Source organism: Columba livia, chromosome 13 (genome assembly GCF_036013475.1).
Source record: "Columba livia isolate bColLiv1 breed racing homer chromosome 13, bColLiv1.pat.W.v2, whole genome shotgun sequence".
In the NCBI taxonomy this organism is placed as follows: Eukaryota; Metazoa; Chordata; class Aves; order Columbiformes; family Columbidae; genus Columba; species Columba livia.
In genome coordinates this window covers 13,006,890-13,027,389 of record NC_088614.1, presented here as the reverse complement: position 1 = coordinate 13,027,389, position 20,500 = coordinate 13,006,890, and the positions used below count along the sequence as shown (strand labels likewise).

General features: G+C 56.9%; 1 protein-coding gene and 1 long non-coding RNA gene across 14 annotated transcripts; one reads left to right on the top strand and one right to left on the bottom strand.

The window, feature by feature from the left end:
* Positions 1-2,537: 2,537 nt before the first annotated feature.
* Positions 2,538-2,892, bottom strand: LOC110354880 (uncharacterized). The gene is made up of 2 exons (XR_010465975.1): positions 2,751-2,892; positions 2,538-2,625 (listed from the first exon to the last, which is right to left on the bottom strand). It is a non-coding gene; the product is annotated as an uncharacterized LOC110354880 (long non-coding RNA).
* A 436-nt stretch (positions 2,893-3,328) lies between these two features.
* KIFC3 (kinesin family member C3) lies at positions 3,329-20,020 on the top strand. Of its 13 annotated transcripts, none has more exons than XM_065029200.1 (21): positions 3,329-3,418; positions 4,261-4,375; positions 6,014-6,159; positions 7,553-7,700; positions 9,825-10,021; positions 12,340-12,405; positions 12,915-13,061; positions 13,148-13,387; positions 13,618-13,791; positions 13,916-14,063; positions 14,152-14,282; positions 14,379-14,490; positions 14,721-14,902; positions 14,981-15,085; positions 15,332-15,462; positions 16,133-16,256; positions 16,694-16,823; positions 16,918-17,147; positions 17,749-17,883; positions 18,220-18,328; positions 18,874-20,020. In XM_065029200.1, exons 2-21 carry the CDS (start codon positions 4,291-4,293, stop codon positions 18,897-18,899), a joined length of 2,766 nt encoding a protein of 921 aa, XP_064885272.1. In that variant the 5' UTR covers positions 3,329-3,418; positions 4,261-4,290; the 3' UTR covers positions 18,900-20,020. The 13 variants fall into 13 exon arrangements, with proteins under 13 accessions (XP_064885272.1, XP_064885271.1, XP_064885273.1 ...); XM_065029199.1 differs by having other exon boundaries at positions 4,213-4,375; XM_065029201.1 differs by having other exon boundaries at positions 3,338-3,418; positions 4,213-4,375; positions 12,918-13,061.
* The last annotated feature ends 480 nt before the right edge of the window (positions 20,021-20,500 follow it).

The window sequence follows — 20,500 nt, the reverse complement described above, 5'->3', positions numbered from 1 at the left end:
ACCCAGCTCAACGCAATCCTATCGGAGGGATCGGAGCCTCCGGGTTAAATTAGCTCAGTTGGTGAGCTTTAAAACGAGTGTTAAATTTCTCAGGAGCATGCTAAGACTTAATTAAAACTCCTATCTTTGTGTGAAATGTAGGAATGCAGGGGGTTTGTTCCTGCTTTGGCAAGCGTTTCATGTCAGTTTGGTAAGCCATGCCTCAGCAATGCTGAGAAATCCCCTCACCTCCTCAAGGAGGAGCAAAATTAGAGTAATGAGCTGGGTTATAATTAATTGTGCTCTGGGGACACGTTCTCACGATGTCTGGCGCTTCTGGTGAGAATTTTCTACAGAGAGCATCCCAATATACAAGAGGCTTCAGGTATGCTCCTGCCTGCATTCCTGGACTAGGTTGTCGGATTGCTCAAAGGGAGGAGAGGGAGAATTAAATTTTTGCTGATATTTGGGGAATTTTTTTAGCCATCTTGCAGATGTAGGTTAAACATTTGCTTGGAGCATAACAAATGCCTCATGCAAAAGGCCCCGCTCAGCTATGTGTTTTGATTGCTGAAGCTTCCCTTCATCCAAGTAAAAGGCGAATTAACCTGCCTGACTTGACAGCATTGCTTTTCGGCTATGGAAAAGGCTGGGCTAAAAGCAAAGAGCTAAACCCATGCCGAGGTCACTGCCCCCCGGCAGTGTGCCCCACAGCACGCTGGTGCCATCCGCGGAGGGCAGCCGTGTTTTAGCGCTGACGGTCATCGATCTATCGAGCCTTCCCGCTACCTGCTGGGTGCTGGCAGGAGGGTGCCATGGACAGCCAGCCCCACCACTCGCTGCCTTTTCTCTGCCTGCCTGCAGAGCAGCGTTTCTAAAAATACCTTCAGCGATGTCGTCAGCCGGTGCTTGCTCAGGTCATGGAGACGTGACAGCCAAGGAGAGGAAAACCAGGCTGAGATAATCCCAGCCAGCGCAGGTGAATCCCTGCAGAGATGGGGGTAGGAGCAGGGTACCCGCTGCCTGCAGCCCCCCGACCCATCCGGCAGCAAATGAGCATCCCCTGGGATTCACAGCATTCCCTTGAGCTAAATAGCATTACGGCCAAGGGACACGGGAGCCTGGCCACCAGTGTGTATTCACGCATCCAGCCCTAAATAACCCCAATCCTGGATCCCTGGGGATCCTGACCCTGGTGTGCTGGGGCTGCTGAAAATCAGCTCCACGGTTTGGGGAGGGGGGTTTAATGCTCACAAGTGATTATTTGTATATGACTGTTGGCACAAACCCCTCATCTCAAATTTTGCTCCATCTTTATTCATTAAGTTATTTTTCTAAACGGGGGAATTCACACATATGTTTGGTTAATTTAGACTTATTTGATGTAATTGATACAACTTACACGCATTGCATAATTGCAATGCCATTAAGAACCTGAAGCATTCAAAAGCAAGGAAATTACTTAACTGTTAAAGTCATTTACATAAACATTTATTTTACCCTTACAGCTCATAAATTAAGTCAGTGATAATATGGCATTACAATTGCTATCAGAAAGCAGAAAGTAACTTTATGTGTGTCAATACTATCACCAAACCAGACAAAGAAGCTGCCCAGATACTATTAATAGGATATTTATGCAAGTCAGCACAACCGCCTAGGGTGTCTACAGGCACATATATGTATATGTGTGTGTGTGCACAGGCACACACACACATATCCATCCACACTGAGGACTCCGTGCTGGGAATGCCAATAAACCTCGGCTGAAGCAAATGGGAGGTGCTGCTTTGCAGAGGCTGGGAGGTTTTTGTTGGTTTTTCTGCCGGGCTGGCCACGGGGGGAGGCAGCCGCAGCACAGCGGGGGAGGCAGCTGCTGGGACAGGACGGCATTTGCTTCTCAGGGATGAGGTGCTGTGCTAGGGGCAGATGGCATGAGGACATGGAGGTGACCCTTCCAAGCCCTCTTTCCATGGGGTGTGTGGCTGGAGAAGCTTGTTGTGTCCCCTTCTGGTGACACCCCATCACCCCACATCCATGGGGATGGCTCATGGCATGGGATGGGGCAGCCTGTTCTGGGGTGTCTCTGAGGATGCCCAAGAAGATGTCAAGATGAAAGGACAAATCCAAATCCTGCTCCAAACCTGGCCAGAGTGAGAGAAAGGCTGTGACTGACGTGGGAGGTGAAGGGCCCCTGGCCTGGGGGGAGCACACCCCACCAGCGAGCAGAGCCTTCTCCTTCCCAGCCCTGCAGGGCTGGCACCAAACCTGCATCTCCCAAGGGATTGTCACCCCTTCATTCCCAAATCCCCCAGGACCCGTGTACCCCACGGGTCAGCCTGACGTCAGGCATGCGGACGTGAGCCATCAGCATGGGGCGCCTGCCGCCGCCATGGATGCCAAATGAAGTTTTGTTGTGGGAAATATCCAGTACTGCCGGTTAATTCCCATGAGCAAGTCATGAGTAACTTGTGTCACCCAAACCAACCATTAACATAATGATTGTATATGCTGTATAGACGGGTAGATACAAATCACACCCTAAAAATGAGTATAAATCATATTTAAAGCAGAACCTTTTATTGCCTTTCTGACACCGGGACATTTGGAGAGATCTTGGGGCACGTTGTGCTGTTTTCTTCACGCCTGAGGGTTACAAACAGGTTGCTTTCCAGGTGAAATCTGGGTCCCCGAGGCCCCAGTGAGCCTGGGGTGCCAGTTGGTATGGGTGTGGGGGGGGCATGGTGGAGGGTGAGGGCACAGTTTGTCACCTCTGGTCCTCAGCATACAGGTCACCGGCACTGTGGTGGCCTTCTTGTTGGTGCTGGTGGCCCTGTCCCCATTGTCTCCCCAGAGGAGAGCACTGCAGGCATGCTGGGCTTTGGTGTTGGAGGAGAAGGGCAGGAGCTTCCTAACAAGCCATGCAGAGAGGGGTGCATGGGTGGGATGGGGTACGACGTGGGGCCCCAAAGGGCACCAGGGTGGGAAGGATCAGGGACACACTGGAGGTACCTGGGACATATCCACAGGACCACGGACAAACTAGGAGCCCCCCCAGGGCTCTGACAAAGCAGTGTCAGTGGAGCACAGGGGGACCGGGACGCCCTAGGAAGGGCCAGGGTGACATCAGGGCTCCCCCGAGCTCCCCAGGGCTCCGGCAAGAGGGACTGGGAGTGCACCAGGGCCGCACCGCGAGCTCCCCGGGGCCCTCTCGCCCCCCCCAAGCCCCCTGCCCGCCGGGGCCGCCGCCGCCGCCCGGTGCGGGGGTGGGGGGCGAACTCCGCCTCCGCCGCCCGTCGGGGGGTTTCGGGGGTTCCCATGGCAACGAGAGCGGGGCGGAGCTCAGCGTTTCCGTTACCGAAGTGCCCGGGAGGGCGGGGACGGGCATGGGGACGGGGCTGGCGCCGGCTGCCCCGCCGCTGCCACTGCCCCGCGCCCGGTGAGTGGTCCCGCGGGGGCGGTACCGGCACCACCGGGGGTGGGTGGAGCAGGGCTGGACCGGACTGGACCGGGACTCCCTTTGTCTGAGGGGCGCCCGGCTCGGAGCACCCGGCACGGCGGCGAGAGCACGGTTCCCCGTTAGCCTGCAGCGGGCGGCGCCGCTGGGATCGGGACCGGCACCGAGATCGGCAGCGGCACCGGCGGGGCGGGGCGTTACCGGGCCTCCGCGCACCGGCACCGGGGGGGGTGCGGGGCGGGGCCGCGCCTCCTGCGCGCCGAGACCGGCACCAGGACCGGGACCGGATCCGCCCCGCTCACCCGGAGCCGTCCCCCCGGGGCCTCCGGCGCCACCGCGGCTGCCGGTTGGGAGAACAAGGGCCCCCGCGGCGGGGGGGGCGGCACCCGGGACTCCGCTGGCCCTTCTCCCGCTGAGGCGCCTCCGGACCCGGAGATGCACGGCGGGGCCCGCCCGGCTCCGGCCAGCGGGCGGGGGCTGCGGGGTGCCCGGCCCGAGCAGTGCGCTGCCCCGGGCTGCGCGCGGTCTGGGACTTAATAAGTAAATAACCCCCAACTCGCAGTTAGGAGGAGCCTGGAAAGGCTTCAGGAATGAGTAAATTAATTACAGACACGGTTTATGTCACATCCGCCGGGAGTACGGAGGGAGCCCAGGGCGTTCGGTGCCCCGACCCCAGAACTGAAATCGGGATTGATGCAACTTTCCACGGGATTCGGGTGTTGAGGACGGTGTTGTCATCACGCTTTGCTTCAGCACATTCCCCTGGGCTTTTTCAGCTGGACACCGAGGTGGGCTGAGATGTCTGTCCTTGCGCTTCTCTGCAGAGGTGTCGTTGCGCTCGGGATTGCTGTGCCATGATCACATCCCACAAAACCTGGGATCTGGGATCTGTGCCCTCCGTGAAAGCCACCTGGAAGACTAAGGACCTTCCCCGGGACGGTGAGTACGCACAGTGGCTCGTCCTTTTCCCTTGGGGCTCAGCCTGCTGCGCTCACGCCCTTGCTCACGCTTGGGGAAGGAGAGGCTGGGAACAGGCCAGCCCGCATTTTTCACATTTCTTTCTGGATGAAGCTCAGGATTTGAGAAACTGAGACTCAGAAGCAGGCACAGAGCAGCAGGCAGCCAGGAGGGTGAGCAGAAGGGGCTGCCTCCATCTCCCTCCTGGCCCTACGGGGCTCAAAGCTTAGGGAGAAAGGTTAAAATTTAACATGTAAGAAAGAAAACTGAGCGTTACGCATGGCGGGGAAGACGCGGGGCCCTCGCTTCTCCCCGGCCCCGTTCCTTGGAAGGGCTCCTTATCTCTCCCCGCTCCACAGACCCTGTAGGTGAGTTTGAGTTTTTCTCTGCAGCGGCTGAGCTGTTTTGCAGGCGGGCAGGCAGCTGCTTGCCCCAACCTGCAGCTGTTTGTTGGGAACCAGCCCTTCTCATCTCCCTCACCAGTGGTGCCAGATGGGTTTCAACAAAAGGGGAGGCTGAATGCCCCCGTTTGGGCTTTTTTTGCTGTGGGTTTCAGGGTTCACCATTTCTGTGTGCTGGCAGCTGCTTATCCAAGTGCTGCTTCTTCCCTGGCATTCAGGCCAGCCCAGCCAAACACTGGTGGGCATCAAAGCCTGCGAAAACGGGGTTTTTCAGCGCTTCCTCTGCCCGGCGGCTGCTGCTGCTTGTGCCAGGATGAGGAACTCATTGCCTTTTATCCGGGCATCTGCCAGCACTTTGGAAACACTGGATTTTCACGGTGCACGCAAAATGTTATGGCTAATTACAGGCTGGGAAGAAGTCCAGAGTGAGGGACTGACTTTGTCAGGGCACCTCTCCTTCCAGATGCTGCTTCTGCCTCTGGTCCAAGTGCCTCCAGATGATTTTAGGGGAAAAAACTGCTATAGTGGGATTTTATTTGTGGGTTGTTGATATTTTTCCTGCCTGCCAGAGAAGTCATTTGGCTGCCCATGGTGGTGGCAGCGCTTGTGGTGGGTGGATGGGGAGGGATCACAGCGTCCCCGAGCAGGTCCCATTGGGACTTAGCCCTCGCTAGCTGCTTTTTCTGTAGCAGAGGAGGACACAGCCACAGGGAATAGCTCATCAAGATGCTGTTTTCCTTCCATGCAGCTCAAAACTGCTTCCCTGGCTGCTTTCAGGTTTGGCTGCATGACAAATAAAGGAAATATTTGGGGGCAGTGGAGGGAGGTGACACCGGTAAGGTCCGTCTGTCCGGTTTCGGTGATGCAAGGCGGCTTTGGCAGCTTTTCTGAGAAGGAACGTGGGCAGCAGAGCGGCTTGGTGAGGAGCAGGGGCAGGATGTCCCCAGTGCGGGGATGAATCTGGTCTTGCAGAGGACAGACAGATGCTACACCCAGAATTTTCACTATTAGTTGTTGGCAACCAGTCTCCGCCCCCCGAAGGGCTAATTTTTCTAATTAACATAATTAACATTTTTAATGAAACTCATGCACCGTCTCCGCCACACCGGTGCAGTGGTGGCAGCAGGGAGGAGGAGGAGGTGGGTTTGCTGAGCGAGGCTGAAGGCTGCATCCATCCTGGGGTCTCAGGTTGATCTGGTGATGCTTTTCACTGTCTCAGGCCACGGGCAGGACACGCTTATCAGCGGGAGCAGAGCAGGCGCTTCTCCTCACATTCCTCTGCTGCCTGCGCTGGTTCACCGTAAAATCCTCGGCGTGAGCTGGTCAGACGCTGCCAACCCCCACGGGCTCTGCCGGGCTCTCCAGGTGAGGAACACTGAGCCATCTGCGGCTCGGGTGGTGAGGGCGTTTTTGGGGTGGTGGGAAGGATGCCCTGCACCCTGCTGGTCCCATCCAAACTGGTATTCTCTGATTCTGGGATCCCTTGGTGGGAGCTGGTGGGTCCCCCTGTTACTACAGCCGGTTTCCACCTCGATCCCAGCACTGTGTGCCTCGAGCAGAGCTGCTGCCTGGGTGGGGAGGGGAAGTTGCAAGGCATCAAAAAATGCCAGGGAACAGCCCAGAATAATATTTTCTGGGTCACTTCTGGGTCATGTTGGCAGGAGAGCTCAAAGCAGAAGTGTGATAAGAAAATGCAGCACTGTGAAATGGTGTTTGCCAGTAGGATGGAGGAGGGAGGAGGAAGGTTACCATGGCCAGGGACAGTGTCAGGACATCATGTACTGGTGTTGCTGGCACCAGTTCATTCTGGGCTTTGGGCAAATTATTTAAATTCCTCTTCTTTGAAAGAAGGAAAACATCTTCTTATCTCACACCAACCTTGATGAATTCCCTCTGGCAAAACCCTCCCGGAGTCTCAACTGTAGAGGCACTGCAGGCACACAGCTTCTCCAGGAGGATGCTGCTGCCACCTCCTTCCAAATTCTTCTCAGAAATATTTGGCATGTACCAAGTAGTCACCCCTCTGCCAGGGTGAGACACACTTCCCTGGCACCGCTGGCCTGCGGGACGATGCCACAGGCTCCGAGATAAGACAAGTAAGAAAAGGCACTTTGGAGCCTGTCAGGAAGCGATTCTGTGAGCTGGGCTGATCAGCAGCTCAGATTTCCAAAAGCATCTATACCATAGCACTTTTTTAAATGGTGATTTAAATAAAAGCAGGGTGGGTTTTTCTTGTTGTTTTGTTTTGTTGTTGTTGTTTGGTTTGTTTTGTTTTTCCCCTGCAAGCCAGTGATAGATATCATAGATGCAGAAAATTGGGACTTTTTCTATATTCCTTTCCCTCCTTGCAGATTTCTTCTCTGTTTTCTTCAGAGGTCTGTTTCATCTCATGGGCATGGCATTACCTGAGCCACAGCTCACCAGTGAGCAACTTCCCATTCAACCCCAGAGTCTTTTTTTTTTAAGGCCATAAAGAGAAAAATAGATAATATTCAATATAACTGCATGACCAAGCAGAGGGAAGGAATTGTTTGCAGGGGGAACTAAAAGCACTACAATAAGTTAATCGCAGCAGCTTTCCAACACCGAAATCCCTCGCAGGGAGGGTTTCCCTGGGTCCTGCTGTCCTCTGTGACCTCCTCCCCGCTCGCTCCTCCTGCCCACCCTGGGGACGTGCCAGCTGCCAGCACTGTGTCCACCACAATGTGCATGGTCGCTGCATCTCAGCTCTCCATCCTGTTTCTTCTGGTGGACACAGGCCCTGCAGGACACGTCGGGAGAGCGGCGGGAGGAGAACTGGCATCCGGCCCCGACACCGGCCACGGAGGAGCTGCTGACGTCCCCCCGCGAGCGGGCAGCTGCCACACCGGTGCCAGCAGCCTCCACCATGAACCTGGAGAAGGCAGGTAAGGGGGAGCCGGGATGCGGCAGCGGGTGCTCGGGAGAAGGGATGAGCACCCGGTACCTGCCGGTGGGTGCCAGTCAGACCTCTCCTCTTTTGGGTGCACATTGGCTGTGCTCACTGGGTGGGAATAGGTCTCGGTAGAGATGAAGCATCAGCCAGCTGTCAAGTGATGCCAGGCAACTGATAAATTATTTAATTGGGTGAACAGAGCAGGTGAGTGCCAGCAAACCCACCACTCTCTCCTCCCTCTTAAGGAAAATGTAACATTTGTGGAAATGCTTGCAGTGTGTATGGCTGCGCCAGAGCAGCTGAATCCCCCTGGCTTCCCCTCTTTCTCCATCAGGACCAAATATCCTGGGCTTTTTGGGACGCATCCTGGGAGCTGTGTTACCATGGTCCCTGGCTGTGTCCCTGAGCAGCTCCCAGTGTGGGGCAGCTGGTGGGAAGGGGCAGGGATGCTGGAAGGATTCTGCATGGCAATGCTAACGGGGCACAGCTGTGGAAACACCTGCCTTTCCAAATGAATTTCAAAGTACTTTGTAAAACGGGAGGGTCGGTGTGCTGTGCCTGCCGTGCTCAGACCCCACATCACCATGTCTGCCAGTGGTAGATGTAACTCAGGCCCAGCCGGCACCTCCTTTCCCAAGGATGCTCTTGCAGGAGGAAGGTTTTAGAGCAAGGATGAGCACATTATCCATGTGGGATCACCCCTGCCCAGCAGTTTGTCTTGCAGCCAGTGCTGTGGCTTTGAACCCAGCTCTGTCTTCAGTCCCAGCCTGGGATTAGTGTGGGTGATGTGTGCAGACATGCGGTGTTTCTGCAGGAGCCCTGGTGCCTCCTGTAATCCTGTTTTATTCCTGCACGCTCCCCAGGGGGTGAGAGCTGGTGTGTCAGTTTTAGAAGTTTTGGAGTGGGTTTTGTGTGTGTTGGGTTTAAAGGGAACATCACAGTCCCCTGCCTGAGCTGGGCTGAGCTTTTGACGTGAAAAGAAAGAAAAGCTGGTGCCTCTTGACGTGGTTTCAGGATATCCAGCCCAAGGCAGGAAGACAAAATGTGGCCATCGCTTCTGCAGACATTGCCGGATAAGTCCCATGGCACACAGTCAACAGCAGAGCTGTGGGTTGGTCTCAGCACTTCTTTTTTTTGCCCGCTCTGCTGGCTTTTAAATTCCTTTTAAAGGTAGAAAGTCTGATTCACAGACAAAAAAAAAGTTGTCTCTTGTATTCAGGACATTTCCCATAAAGCAGGCAGCATCCGCCTGCAGGCAGCGAAGCGATTCCCAGCATCACCTCCTGCCTTTAAAACCTGAGGTTTCTGGTGGCAGCGGATGAAATCCACGGCAGGCAGGGAAGGGCGCCGGGCAGCCGGGATCCTGGCCGCCGGTTCATCCGCCACGGCGCCTCATCCCCACGCTGGGAATGAGTCAGGCCAGCTCATTTCTTCTTGGGAACAACCAACTTATTTAGGGATTCATTTGGTAGGCTCTGATGTATGGCGAGGTTGGCTTCTGTCAGCACTGGTGGCTCTATTAACAAGCAGAAAACAATGCTTAAAATAATACAGGAAGGTTAGAAAGCCGAACGCACAAGGATTAGGCAATATGGCCATTCAGGGTACCTATATAATTTTAATTTGGTTTCCATTATATTTGTGTGTAATGATGCAGTCTTTAATAACATGATCATGTACTGCTTTCGACCGGCACCTGCTCATTCAGAAAAAAGGATGTTGGGATGAATCAGAGTGCTGTTCTGAAGGCGGTTGTTATCTGAGTGAGGCAGCAGCATCTCAGTGTGTGATGGGGCTGGGTCACGGCGCGGTGGTGCGGGCTGGTGCTCTGTGTTACAGCCTGGGATGCTCTGCTGGCATCAGCGGATCCCTTCGACTGCCACCCCTGGCCTGGGGGCTCACCCAGCCAGACCCCCATCTGTAGCTTGTCCGGCCACAGTTGGCACTGTGATGCTTGGCATGGACCTCCCCGCACACCACTGCTCTTTGAGGGGCTTCTGCAAGTCCCACAGCCTCATCTCCATCGCAGCCCCTGGGGATTTTTCCCATGGCTGCCATCCCGTTCCGCAGCAAGGTGGTTGGATCCCGAACAGCTCCGTCTTTGCTCCCACTGCAGGAGGGAGGCTCTGCACTGGGAAACGCACTAGCCTGCCCGTGGCCCGGCCCTTCCCGGTGATCCAGAAGGTGATGGCCTCCATGGCACACCTGCAGGAGGAGAAGCTGCGGCTGCAGGAGGAGCTGCTGGGGCTGCAGGAGAAGCTCGCTGCCCGGGAGAACAACGAGCTCTCCCGCTCTCTCCAGCTGCAAGGCCAGGTACGGGGCGACAGGGGAACATGAGGGGGTCCAGCGGGGTCTCCAGCTTCAGGCTGCGGCTTGGCTGGAGCACCGTGGCTTGTAGTTAGCGAGGAGCATGCTTGGAAGGAGTGTAGTACTTCCATCATGGAGCATCTTCTCTGCTCAGGTGCATAGGTTTGAGCTGGGAGCCGGGTGCTCTTGAGCAATGTGGCCGTCCCACTGGCTTCAGCTGTGCCTCTGTGGGGATGCTCACAGCCCCCCAGTGACACCACGATAATGCTGGCAAGGGCACGTGGATGTGATGTGTCTGGGAGGGCTTTGCCATTGGGGTTGGAGCCTGGCAGCAATTGTCCATCCTCCCAGCACAGGGCTGCTGCAGCAGGATAAGCTTGTTAGACCGACCCAGCAGATTCATTTTAGTGAGTTTCAAGAGTCAGGATGTGGAAAGTGAACGTGAAGGCACAGAGTTGTCCACCAAAGGGGAGAGTGTTTTGGCCAACATGACCAGAAACCCCCAAAAACCATCTCCTGTGCTGGTGCAGCCACATCCTCAGTACAAGGAACCTGAGTTGTCCCAGTGAGATTGGAATTCCGGGCGTTCATAAAGGGATTTGCATGTGGCTGTTGTGGAAGCTGTTACAGTCAGGTTCTGCTTGTTCCACGGGTGTCAAAAAGGTGGAGGTAATTGTCCTGCATTTGGTTGGCATAGTCTGTGTGACACAAGCGTGAGTGCCGGCAGGATCCGGCCCTGCGCCGGTCAGTTCAGCGGTGAGCGCAGCCAACACCGGCCGGAGCCCAGCACCGACCCAAACTTCCAAAGCTCGGGGATGGCAGGGCCACGACTTGAGCCGGATCCGGCTGCCAAGGAGTCCCTGTCACCTCTGGAGAGCAGGATGCGACCAGGGATGCCTGAGCAGGTAGGGGCTGGAGGTGCTCAGGCATTTTTGGGTGCTGCTGGCACAGGCAGCGGTGGGCAGGCTGTGGCATGTGTGTTGGCCAGTTGGGGTGGTGACTTCCCTGTAACATGCCTTGACTCTGTCTTCTTGGTCCCTCCCCTCTTTTAAAAATGCTTTTATAAAGTATCTTAATCTTCCTTACTGAACATGGAAATGGGATTTTCTCATTTAAGCAGGAGGCTGGTGCACTCAGTGCACACTCAGTGCACACTCAGCCCCCAGGCCGCGGCAGGGGAGCCCCACTTCGAGGGAGGGGGTGGTTCCCAACTCTGGCAGGGACCAGCCACCTTGCCCAGCCCATGCCTGTAAGCACATGGAGCTTAACTGGGGAACCCCCGGCCGTGCCCCCCGAGTGCGCAGGGCACACAGGAGGTGCTGCCGACGCGCTGCCTTCTCCATGCGGGCGTGGCTTAATAGCTTATTGTCGTTAATTACAGCACTATGTCAGCACATCTGCATTTGGTATTAATCAGCACTTCCGAAATTATGGTCCACAGCAGCCTGGTTGCTTAGAGAAAGGCGGTTATTGGGATGGGGCAATAGGCTGCCGTGTCCGGGTGAGGGGTTTGGTGACGCGGTGGCTTCCTGGGTATCTGGGGGGTGGCAGTGGAACTCGCAGCTGGGTGTGGCTCTCTCCAGGGTTAGTTTTGGAAAGATGGTGATGCTCACCCAGCAGCTATCTGTTTTTGGGCATGGGGGTGAGGCACGCAGCAGGTGGGCAAACCCAATAAAAACATAACCTATGAGACCACTGGCCTTGCCAAGCACTTGCTGCTGCTGTCAATTTGAATAACTGTGGTGGATTTGGGGGGACTCTCACTGGTCCCTGCACAAAAAAAATGGAGTATTTGTGAAATCCACCTGGTTTTGCAGGGAGGGCAGCCTGGTCCCTGTGGAGTGGGTAGATGCCTGGATGGGGTGGCTGGGGAGCATCCTTCATTCAGACTTGGACTCATGGACTTCTTGAAGAGTTCCTGCTTCCTCTTTCTCCCAAAATAAATTTCCTAGAAAGAAAAATATAGAAGGCAAAGCCAGGCTGTGTTGCAAGGGCAGGATGAGGTACTTCTGGCTCTTTAAACACAATTATGGATAGGTTTGTTTTTTTCCTTCTCCAAGGACGATGCTATGTTTTTTTTAATAATGGTTTCTGCTAGTGCTCAACATGGACAAATTATACCTGTGGTCGAACAAGGTCAAAGCAAGCCTTTCATTAACGCTTGTTTTAATCAGCTCATGTGAATCAGGTCCTCAGAGCGACGTGGAAGATTAAGGTGTAATGAAGGTGCAAGCCAGACTGGACGTCAGTGGCTGGGTGGCACCGCGGGGTCTCCTCGAAAAGCTGCTGAGGTGCCTCCTGGTTAACCCCGCCTGTGTTGACAGGTTGAAACTCTGAAGGCGAAGCTGCTGGAGCAGGCACAGGAGATCAGCCGGCTGCGCTCGGAGCTGGTGAGCTGCCACCGGGCTCGGGCTGAGCCTCCCTTGCCCCAGGGGACACCAGAGCTGTGGGTCTCCAGGGAGGAAGGGGGCACATGGGGGCATGTAGGAGGATTAAAACCTCCCCAGGGCCACAGTTCAAACCCTGTGAGGCAAAAGAGATGTGGAGGGACAAAGGTTTGGGGGATTTTCTGTGCAATGCAGTGTCATGACCAGTGGCCCTGGGGTGCAGACGGCAAAGGCTCCACGGCACTGGCACCCTGCAGTGGGGAGTGAAAGCTCCTTTGGGGGCTGGAGCTTCTCAGGGGCAGTGCCAAGGGGGCTCCCTGGGCACAGTGAGGGCTCCCCGATACAGCAGATTAGAGGCTCCCTGACACAGCAGACTGAGGGATCCCCAATACAGCAGACTGGGGGGTCCTTGGGCACAGTGGGGCCTCCCTGACATGGTAGGCTGAGGGGCTCCCCGGGTGCAGCAGGCGGGGGTCCCCGGGGTGCAGCAGGCTGCCATCCGCTGCCGTCAGCAGGGCGGCACAGACGTGGAGAAGCACCGGGACCTGCTGGCAGCCGAGAACGAGCGCTTGCGGCAGGAGATGAAGGCGTGCGAGGGGGAGCTGCGGGAGCTGCGGCAGCAGCAGCAGGCACCCTGCCGGGACTGCGTCCACCTCCAGGTGAGTTGCCAGTGGTGGCAGCGGTAGCAGCAGGGTGACAGGTACCCATGAGTGACACAGTCTTTGCTGTGCTGTTTTGGGGCCAGGAAAACGCGGGGCTGCAGGAGCGGCTGTCCCAGCTGCAGCGGGAGGCGGAGGAGACACGGGCCAAGCTGGCAGAGCTGGACCTGGAGGTGCAGCAGAAGACGAACCGCTTGGCCGAGGTGGAGCTGCGGCTCAAGGACTCCCTGGCCGAGAGAGCCGAGGAGGAGGAGCGGCTCAGCCGGCGGCTGCGGGACAGCCAGGAGACCATCGCCAGCCTTAAGTCCCAGCCCCAGCAGATAAAGGTGAGCACCACAGGGCTCTCCGTCTATCCTGGCTGGGAAAAGGGAGCTGGGCTGGGTGCCCAGTGGGGCCCAATGGGTGCCCTGCAAGTGCCACCTGTCCCTCTGCCCTGAGCGTGGCGCAGCACCATGATTTTGAAAATCAGCAGCCCCCAGGCCAACACCAGCTCTATCTGAGACCCTTTATGGGCTGCTTCCCTGTATTCCTCATCTCTGGGTGCTTTTCTCCCCAGTACATCATCAAGACAGTAGAGGTGGAGTCGGCCAAGGCGAAGCAAGCCCTGTGCGAGAGCCAGTCCCGAAACCAGTACCTGCAGGAGCAGGTGGGGATGCAGAGGCAGGTGCTGAAGGAGATGGAACAGCAGCTGCAGAGCTCCCAAAAGACAGCAGCTCAGCTCCGAGCTCAGGTCTGAGCACAACAGATGCAAATCAAAAATCACCCTGCCTGGCTCTACCGCGGTGCTCGCCAGGTGATGTGGTGCAGTAATGGGTGGTCAACGGCTTGGTATCACCCCCCTGCTCCTCTCCCAGATCATGATGTACGAGGCTGAGCTGGAGCGAGCCCACGGGCAGATGCTGGAGGAGATGCAGGCGATGGAGGAAGAGAAAAACCACGCCATCGAAGAGGCATTTTCCCGTGCCCAGGTGGAGATGAAGGCAGTGCACGAAAACCTGGCAGGTGAGGAGGGCGTGGGGATCTTGCAGGGTCACCTGGCTGGTGTCGGGGGGTCATGCCACCTGCCCCTCACCCCACCTCACACTTGCAGGTGTCCGGACCAACCTGCTGACGCTGCAGCCAGCACTGCGCACCCTCACCCACGACTACAACAGCCTCAAGCGTCAGGTCCGCGACTTCCCCCTGCTCCTCCAGGAGACCCTGCGGAGCGCCAGGGCTGAGGTAAGACCCTCAGGACCCCCATGCCGGCTCCCCCCCCATGCAGGATGGGGATGTTGGGGGTGTCACTGAACTGCTGGTCTCCTTCCTCTGCCCCAGATCGGACAGGCCATCGAGGAGGTGCACAGCACCAACCGGGAGCTGCTGCGCAAGTACAGGCGGGAGCTACAGCTCCGCAAGAAGTGTCACAATGAGCTGGTGCGGCTGAAAGGTGCGTGAGGAGGGTGGCAGGTCACGTCATGGGAGAGTATGTCCCAGGGGGGTACAGGAAGGACAGGAGAGCATCACCCCCCTGCACCCCAGCATCTTGGGTGGCTTGGGTGCTCCACATCCCCATAAGATGGGGTGCAGTGTTCAGCCCAGCCAGTGTTTGATAGTGAACGGAGGAGTGGCAGCAGGATGTGCCAGGACCAACGTGATCCCTGTGTCCCCTCCTTCAAGGAAACATCCGTGTTTTTGGGCGAGTCCGCCCCATCACGAAGGAGGACGGTGAAGGACCAGAGGCAACCAATGCGGTGACCTTTGACGCCGATGATGATGCTGTGCTGCACCTCCTGCACAAGGGAAAGCAGGTGTCCTTTGAGCTGGATAAGGTCTTCCCCCCACAAGCATCCCAGGAGGAGGTGGGTGCTGCTGTCCACGCTGCTGGTGTGAAGGGGACACACAGCCACCTTCTTCTGACACTCCTTGATCCTCCCCAGGTGTTTCAGGAGGTTCAAGCCCTGGTCACCTCCTGCATCGACGGCTACAACGTCTGCATCTTCGCCTATGGGCAGACGGGGGCAGGAAAGACCTACACAATGGAGGTGACTTTGCCTGGATTTGCTTCTGTCTTCTTCTTTGGCTTCCCATCCCACGGTGCCCAGTCTCAGCACCCTCCCTAAGCCAGGCTGGGGGCCAGCTTGGACCCGGCACGCACCAGTGATGGTCACTGCTGCTGCCCAGGGGTTCGTGCAGCCCTCCACAACGCTCCCTGGCTTTGCTCCTGCTTAAAAAAGAAAAAATGCAGAATACAATTTTTTCCCCTCCCGTTTCTCACCCCAATCTGTCAGGGAACAGCCGCAAACCCCGGAATCAACCAGCGGGCCCTGCAGCTCCTCTTCTCCGAGGTGCGGAGCAAAGCGGCTGACTGGGACTACGCCATCAGTGTCAGCGCCGCCGAGATTTACAACGAGGCTCTCAGGTATGGGGAGGAGGACAAAGCTTTCTGGGGGGCGAGCAATGCTGCTGGGGAGCTGGCATCGGTGGGCATCACCCCACACTGCTCTTCTCCCCATCCCACCAGCCCTGCCGTGGCTGCACAGCTTCTTCCAGGGCCTTGGATGCTGGATTTGGCCATGCGAGAATTCATTTTTAATTTTTGGTGTTGCACGCCACCCTTCTAAAGCATCTCCCTTGAGTTCCATTACTTATACAGGCTCCCAACCCTGCCACTGCTCCCGCTTCCGTCGTCCCTGATGCAGCATCTCCCTTTCCTCCCTTCACAGATGTTATATTTGGATATTGTTAACTGGGATCTGGGAGCATGAGAAATATTTTCCTCCCCTGCCCAGCTACAGGCAGGAGCGGCAGGGAGGAGGGTGGGAGCGCATCTGTCTGGATGGTGGGGACTGGGAATGGCAAGAAAGAGCAGGGATGGGAGCATAGTTTGGGTTGGGTGGTAGCGGGCACGTGGATAGCCAAGGTTTATAAATAGGATGTGCAGCATCCCCGGGGTCAGGGCTGCTCTGGCAGCCTCGGCACGCTGCCCTGAGCTGCGGTGGGGATGCCGTGCTGGGGATGCCATGCTGGGGGAGAGCTGGTGCCCATCATCCCCTTGGAGTGGCGATGGTGACGGGTACCCCTTTGCCCAGGGACTTGCTGGGGAAGGAGCCGCAGGAGAAGCTGGAGATCAAGCTGTGCCCCGATGGCAGCGGGCAGCTCTACGTGCCTGGGCTGACCGAGTTCAGGGTGCAGAGCGTGGAGGACATCAACAAGGTGGGGGGAGATAGGGGCGGGAGCAGGGGGCTGTGATGAATTGGGGGAGGGTTGTCTGATGCATGACCCTGTGGATTTGGGAGTGTTTCTGAAGCACTGGGGAGCGACAGACCAAAATAGGTCCCTGGGTGCAATGTGACGGTCACTGTCCCATGGGGTGAGCCACAGGGGTTTAAAAATAAAAGCATGGGGCCTGGGTGGCTCCCAGGGGATTAGCAGGATGCCGGCTGTCACTGCAGTGCCCTGCCCATCACCCTCTGCCTTCAGTGTGTCACCCAGCCTGAGACCTGACAGCAGCCGTCACCCTGATGGACCAGGCACCTTGTGGGGGGCTGTTGCTTGGGCCATGTCCCTGGAGTTCTCCATATCATGGAGGGGTTGTGGTGGATTTGGGGCAAGCTGGTCTTACCCCACCACCTCGCTGTGCTCCCCACCAGGTCTTTGAGTTCGGCTACGTCAACCGGGCAACAGAGTGCACCAACCTGAATGAGCACAGCTCCCGCTCCCATGCCCTTCTCATCATCACTGTCCGCGGCCTCGACCGCAGCACGGGGCTCCGCACCACAGGTAGGTGCAACACAGCAGGTCTGGGCCACAGCATCCCCGAGGTGCTGAGACTGGGCGCTGATGCCAACGGGAGTTTGGCTGTGTGTCCCCTCAGGGAAGCTGAACCTCGTAGACCTGGCGGGCTCGGAGCGGGTCGGGCGGTCGGGCGCAGAGGGCAGCCGGCTCCGTGAAGCACAGCACATCAACAAGTCCCTCTCGGCGCTGGGGGACGTCATTTACGCCCTGCGCTCCCGGCAGGGCCACGTGCCCTTCCGCAACTCCAAGCTGACCTACCTGCTGCAGGACTCACTCAGTGGTGACAGCAAGACCCTCATGATGGTGCAGGTAGGCACTGGGCAGCCGCTCACCGTCAGCATCCCAGCGGCTTGGGGTCCCTTGCTGTGCTGGGGCAGGCGGGAGAGATGCTGCAGGCAGGAGCAGGGCTGAGACCAGAGGACATGGAGTCATCCTCTAGTCTGCAACAGTGATGCCAGGGGCAGCTCTGTCCCCATCTCTGCACCCCAGATGAGGCCAAGGGATGGAAAATTCCCTTGGAGGTCCATGATCCCACCCACACCTGCACATGGATTCCGTCCCCGTGGGCAAGGTGTCTTTGCATGTGGGCATCTCCCTATCCCACTTTCTTGCTGGCAGGATTTTATGCTGTGGCAGCTCTTCCATCCCTGCCCTATGACCCCCACATGCCTGTACAGAGCCCCTGTCACCTGCTGCAGCTTTTCCCTGCTGTCCTTCACGCCAGGGCAGTTGGTGACAGCGGATCCAGCTGGCTCAGACGCCGGCCTTGATACAGATGGACGAGGCTATCCTGGGACCAGTGGGTTAATAATAGTATCTCACCCCCCAGCACCAGCATGTTTGCCAGGGTGGGGGGAGTCCTGGGAGGGTGTGCAGGCAGCTGGCAGGGTGACTTTCTGCCTGACCACAGGTCTCTCCTGCTGAGAAAAACACCAGCGAGACGCTGTGCTCCCTGAAGTTTGCCGAGAGGGTTCGCTCCGTGGAGCTGGGGCCTGTCTCCCGCAAGGCTGAGCTGGTGTCCTGGCCCAGCCAGGAGCACCTTGAGGTAACCAAGGTTCCCTTCCTCTTCACCCCAGGGGATCCCCTGTTTTGTCCCCACACCTGGTCCCCAGAGCTGTTTGCTGTTGGGTGTTCCCCGGGAGCCACCTCCACCGGGGACCATCACTTAGCAGGACAGGGGCTGTCTCCAGGCAGCGGTGTGTGGCTGTTGCTGCCACCTTGGCTTTTCCAAGCCCTGTTTTGCAGCAGCCTCACTGTACCTCAGAGTGTATTTGGACATCGCTGCCCGGGCAGGCGTGATCTGCCTGTGAGCCCAGCCCCATTCTTTCACGCTGGGGACTGGCCGGGGCTGACCCCGGGGCTGTCCTCTGTCTCCCTGCAGGGTGACTCACCAGGGACTGCAGCATCCCCTGGCCGGGGCCACACGTCCTCCAGCCCGGGGCAGCTCTCCGGCCGCTCCGCCTCCATCCGCAGGAAGCTCCAGACCTCAGGTGGGTGTTGGGGCACTGTGGCCCTGCTCTGCATCCTGGGTATCCAGCTGGGGTCCCTCCATCGCAGGAGTCTCCCACCACCAGACTCAGCCCAGCCAGATGCTGGCAGGCAAAGCCTGCATGGAGGAGCTAGCTGATTTGCAATCATCTCATTAACTGATGTCTAATTAGCTATTGGAAGCCTGATTAGTACTTCCCCAAGAGCACCCTATTGCTAAGCTGCTGCCAGTGGCTCAGGGTGCTGTGGGGCAGGGAGGTGGGGAAGTGACTTTGCAGGCTAGTGGCAGTGCCCCAGGGCTGAACCTCTTTCCCCTTCGATTTCAGCCTGAATTAGGGGCAGCCGTGGCTGCCAGGTGAGTGTCTGCGGCGGGAGCCGGTGGAGGGCTCTGCTTCAGCCCCGCTTCCCAGGCAGGGGTGCCGGGCTCTGCCGCTCGCGGGGATGCTTATGGGATGCTTGAAGTACCAACACCCACTGAAATGCCACGGGCTGGGGCTGTGATGGCCGTGTCCCTGCCCACTGTGACCCATGTGTGTCTCCCCCCCAGGGAAGCTGAGGCCAGTCCCTGTGTGACAAGTGCCAGCACCAGCTGCAAACCTGCTGCCGGACCCGGCCCCTCACGGTGCTGCGGAGAGCCGGCTGCTGGCAGACATGAAGGCTTGGGTGCCCTTGGCCACCAGGACCTGCGACCAGAGGGTGATGGCACCTCTCACCAAGAGCAGTGCTGGGGTCTCCCAGCAGCCAAACCCCCAGCTCAGGGTGGGGGACAGTGGTGCTGGAAAGGGATCTGCCCCCTCAGATGCTCAGCTCTGTGACTTTTTATTTTTGCTGGAGGGATGTTTTAGGCAGAGCAGGGAGCTGCTGGGTGCTCCCTCATTGCTCCAGCTTTGTTTTTACAACAGTAGCCGTATCTGGCTGGAGGGGGCTTGGAGCCAGGTGAGCTCCCTCATACATCTTCACTGCCCCACAGGGCCCACCTGGCTGCAGCTCCCCTAAGCCTACATGCAGGCAGCTGCCCGGTGGCTTTCAGAGCAGTGCTTCCTCTATTTTAAGCCAGAAAAAAATCCCAGCAGCTCCTTTCCCCATAGGTTTCTCAAGCCCTGTTGTTGCATGAAGGCACCTGGTGCCGTGCATGAGCTGAGCTGCCATTCGTGGTGGTGCCAGTGCTGCCAGGGCCCCATGCCGGCTGCCCCTCTTGCCTGGCACCAGGATGAATGTATCAGTCTTGAATGAAGCTGTTGTAAAGTTATTTACCAGTTGTCTTGTCCAGAGAGATCACAGTGTGGTCAAGATGAAATTGTTTGAAATATTTATGCCCCGTTTACACGGTCTTGGAAGGGAAAAAGAACAACAACAAAAAAATGAAACCTCCAGCCCAATAGCCTGTTGGCTTATGTGTCAGGACAGTGGCTGCTGGGGGGGAGGAGCAGGTTGGAGAAGACCACACTTTCCCCCTGAGCACTCATGGGTACGTGTCCTCCTGCTACAAGTACCTGACTGGATGCACTGATGGCTCCTTCCCACCACAGGCTGCTCATCTCACTCTTCCACAGCATATTCTATTGAAGAGAGGAAAAAAAAAGGGAAAAAATAAATTTAGCCTTTTGTAAGAGTAGATGTTTCTATGTATTTTAATAATTAAAATAAAATCCTGTTTTGTAACAAAACTTATTTTAAGTAAACTCTTAAAGCCAGTCCTCCTGTGCTGCTGTTATTTTCTTGTGGCGGGTTTGAGCCCCATTTGAAGCAGGTACTCCCTCCATCCCTCCCACTCATGTAGCATTTCCCACATGGTGGGAAAAGCCCATTAAATCCCTTCTCTGGCACCCCCCACCCCCCTCCCCGCAGCTATTGGGCCCTCTTAATTAGCAGATGGAGTACTATAAGTAAATCTCAGTACTGTGGTGTCTTGCTCCCTCTTGGCCTCTTGCTGTGTGAGACACAAGAGCCATGGAACAGGATGGGATGCTCCCCTTTGTTCCTGAAACTCAACTGTGTTTGGATGAAGCTTTAGATTTGCTACTGGCCCCATTACACACACCTGAAACAACCTCTTACATTCCCAACTACCAGTGCCCAGCTCAAGAGCTCACAGCAAACCACACAGACAAAGCCTTGCATTCCCATGTGCCACTAAAGCGAGATCTGCATCTGGCCAGGGAGAGGATAAGCCA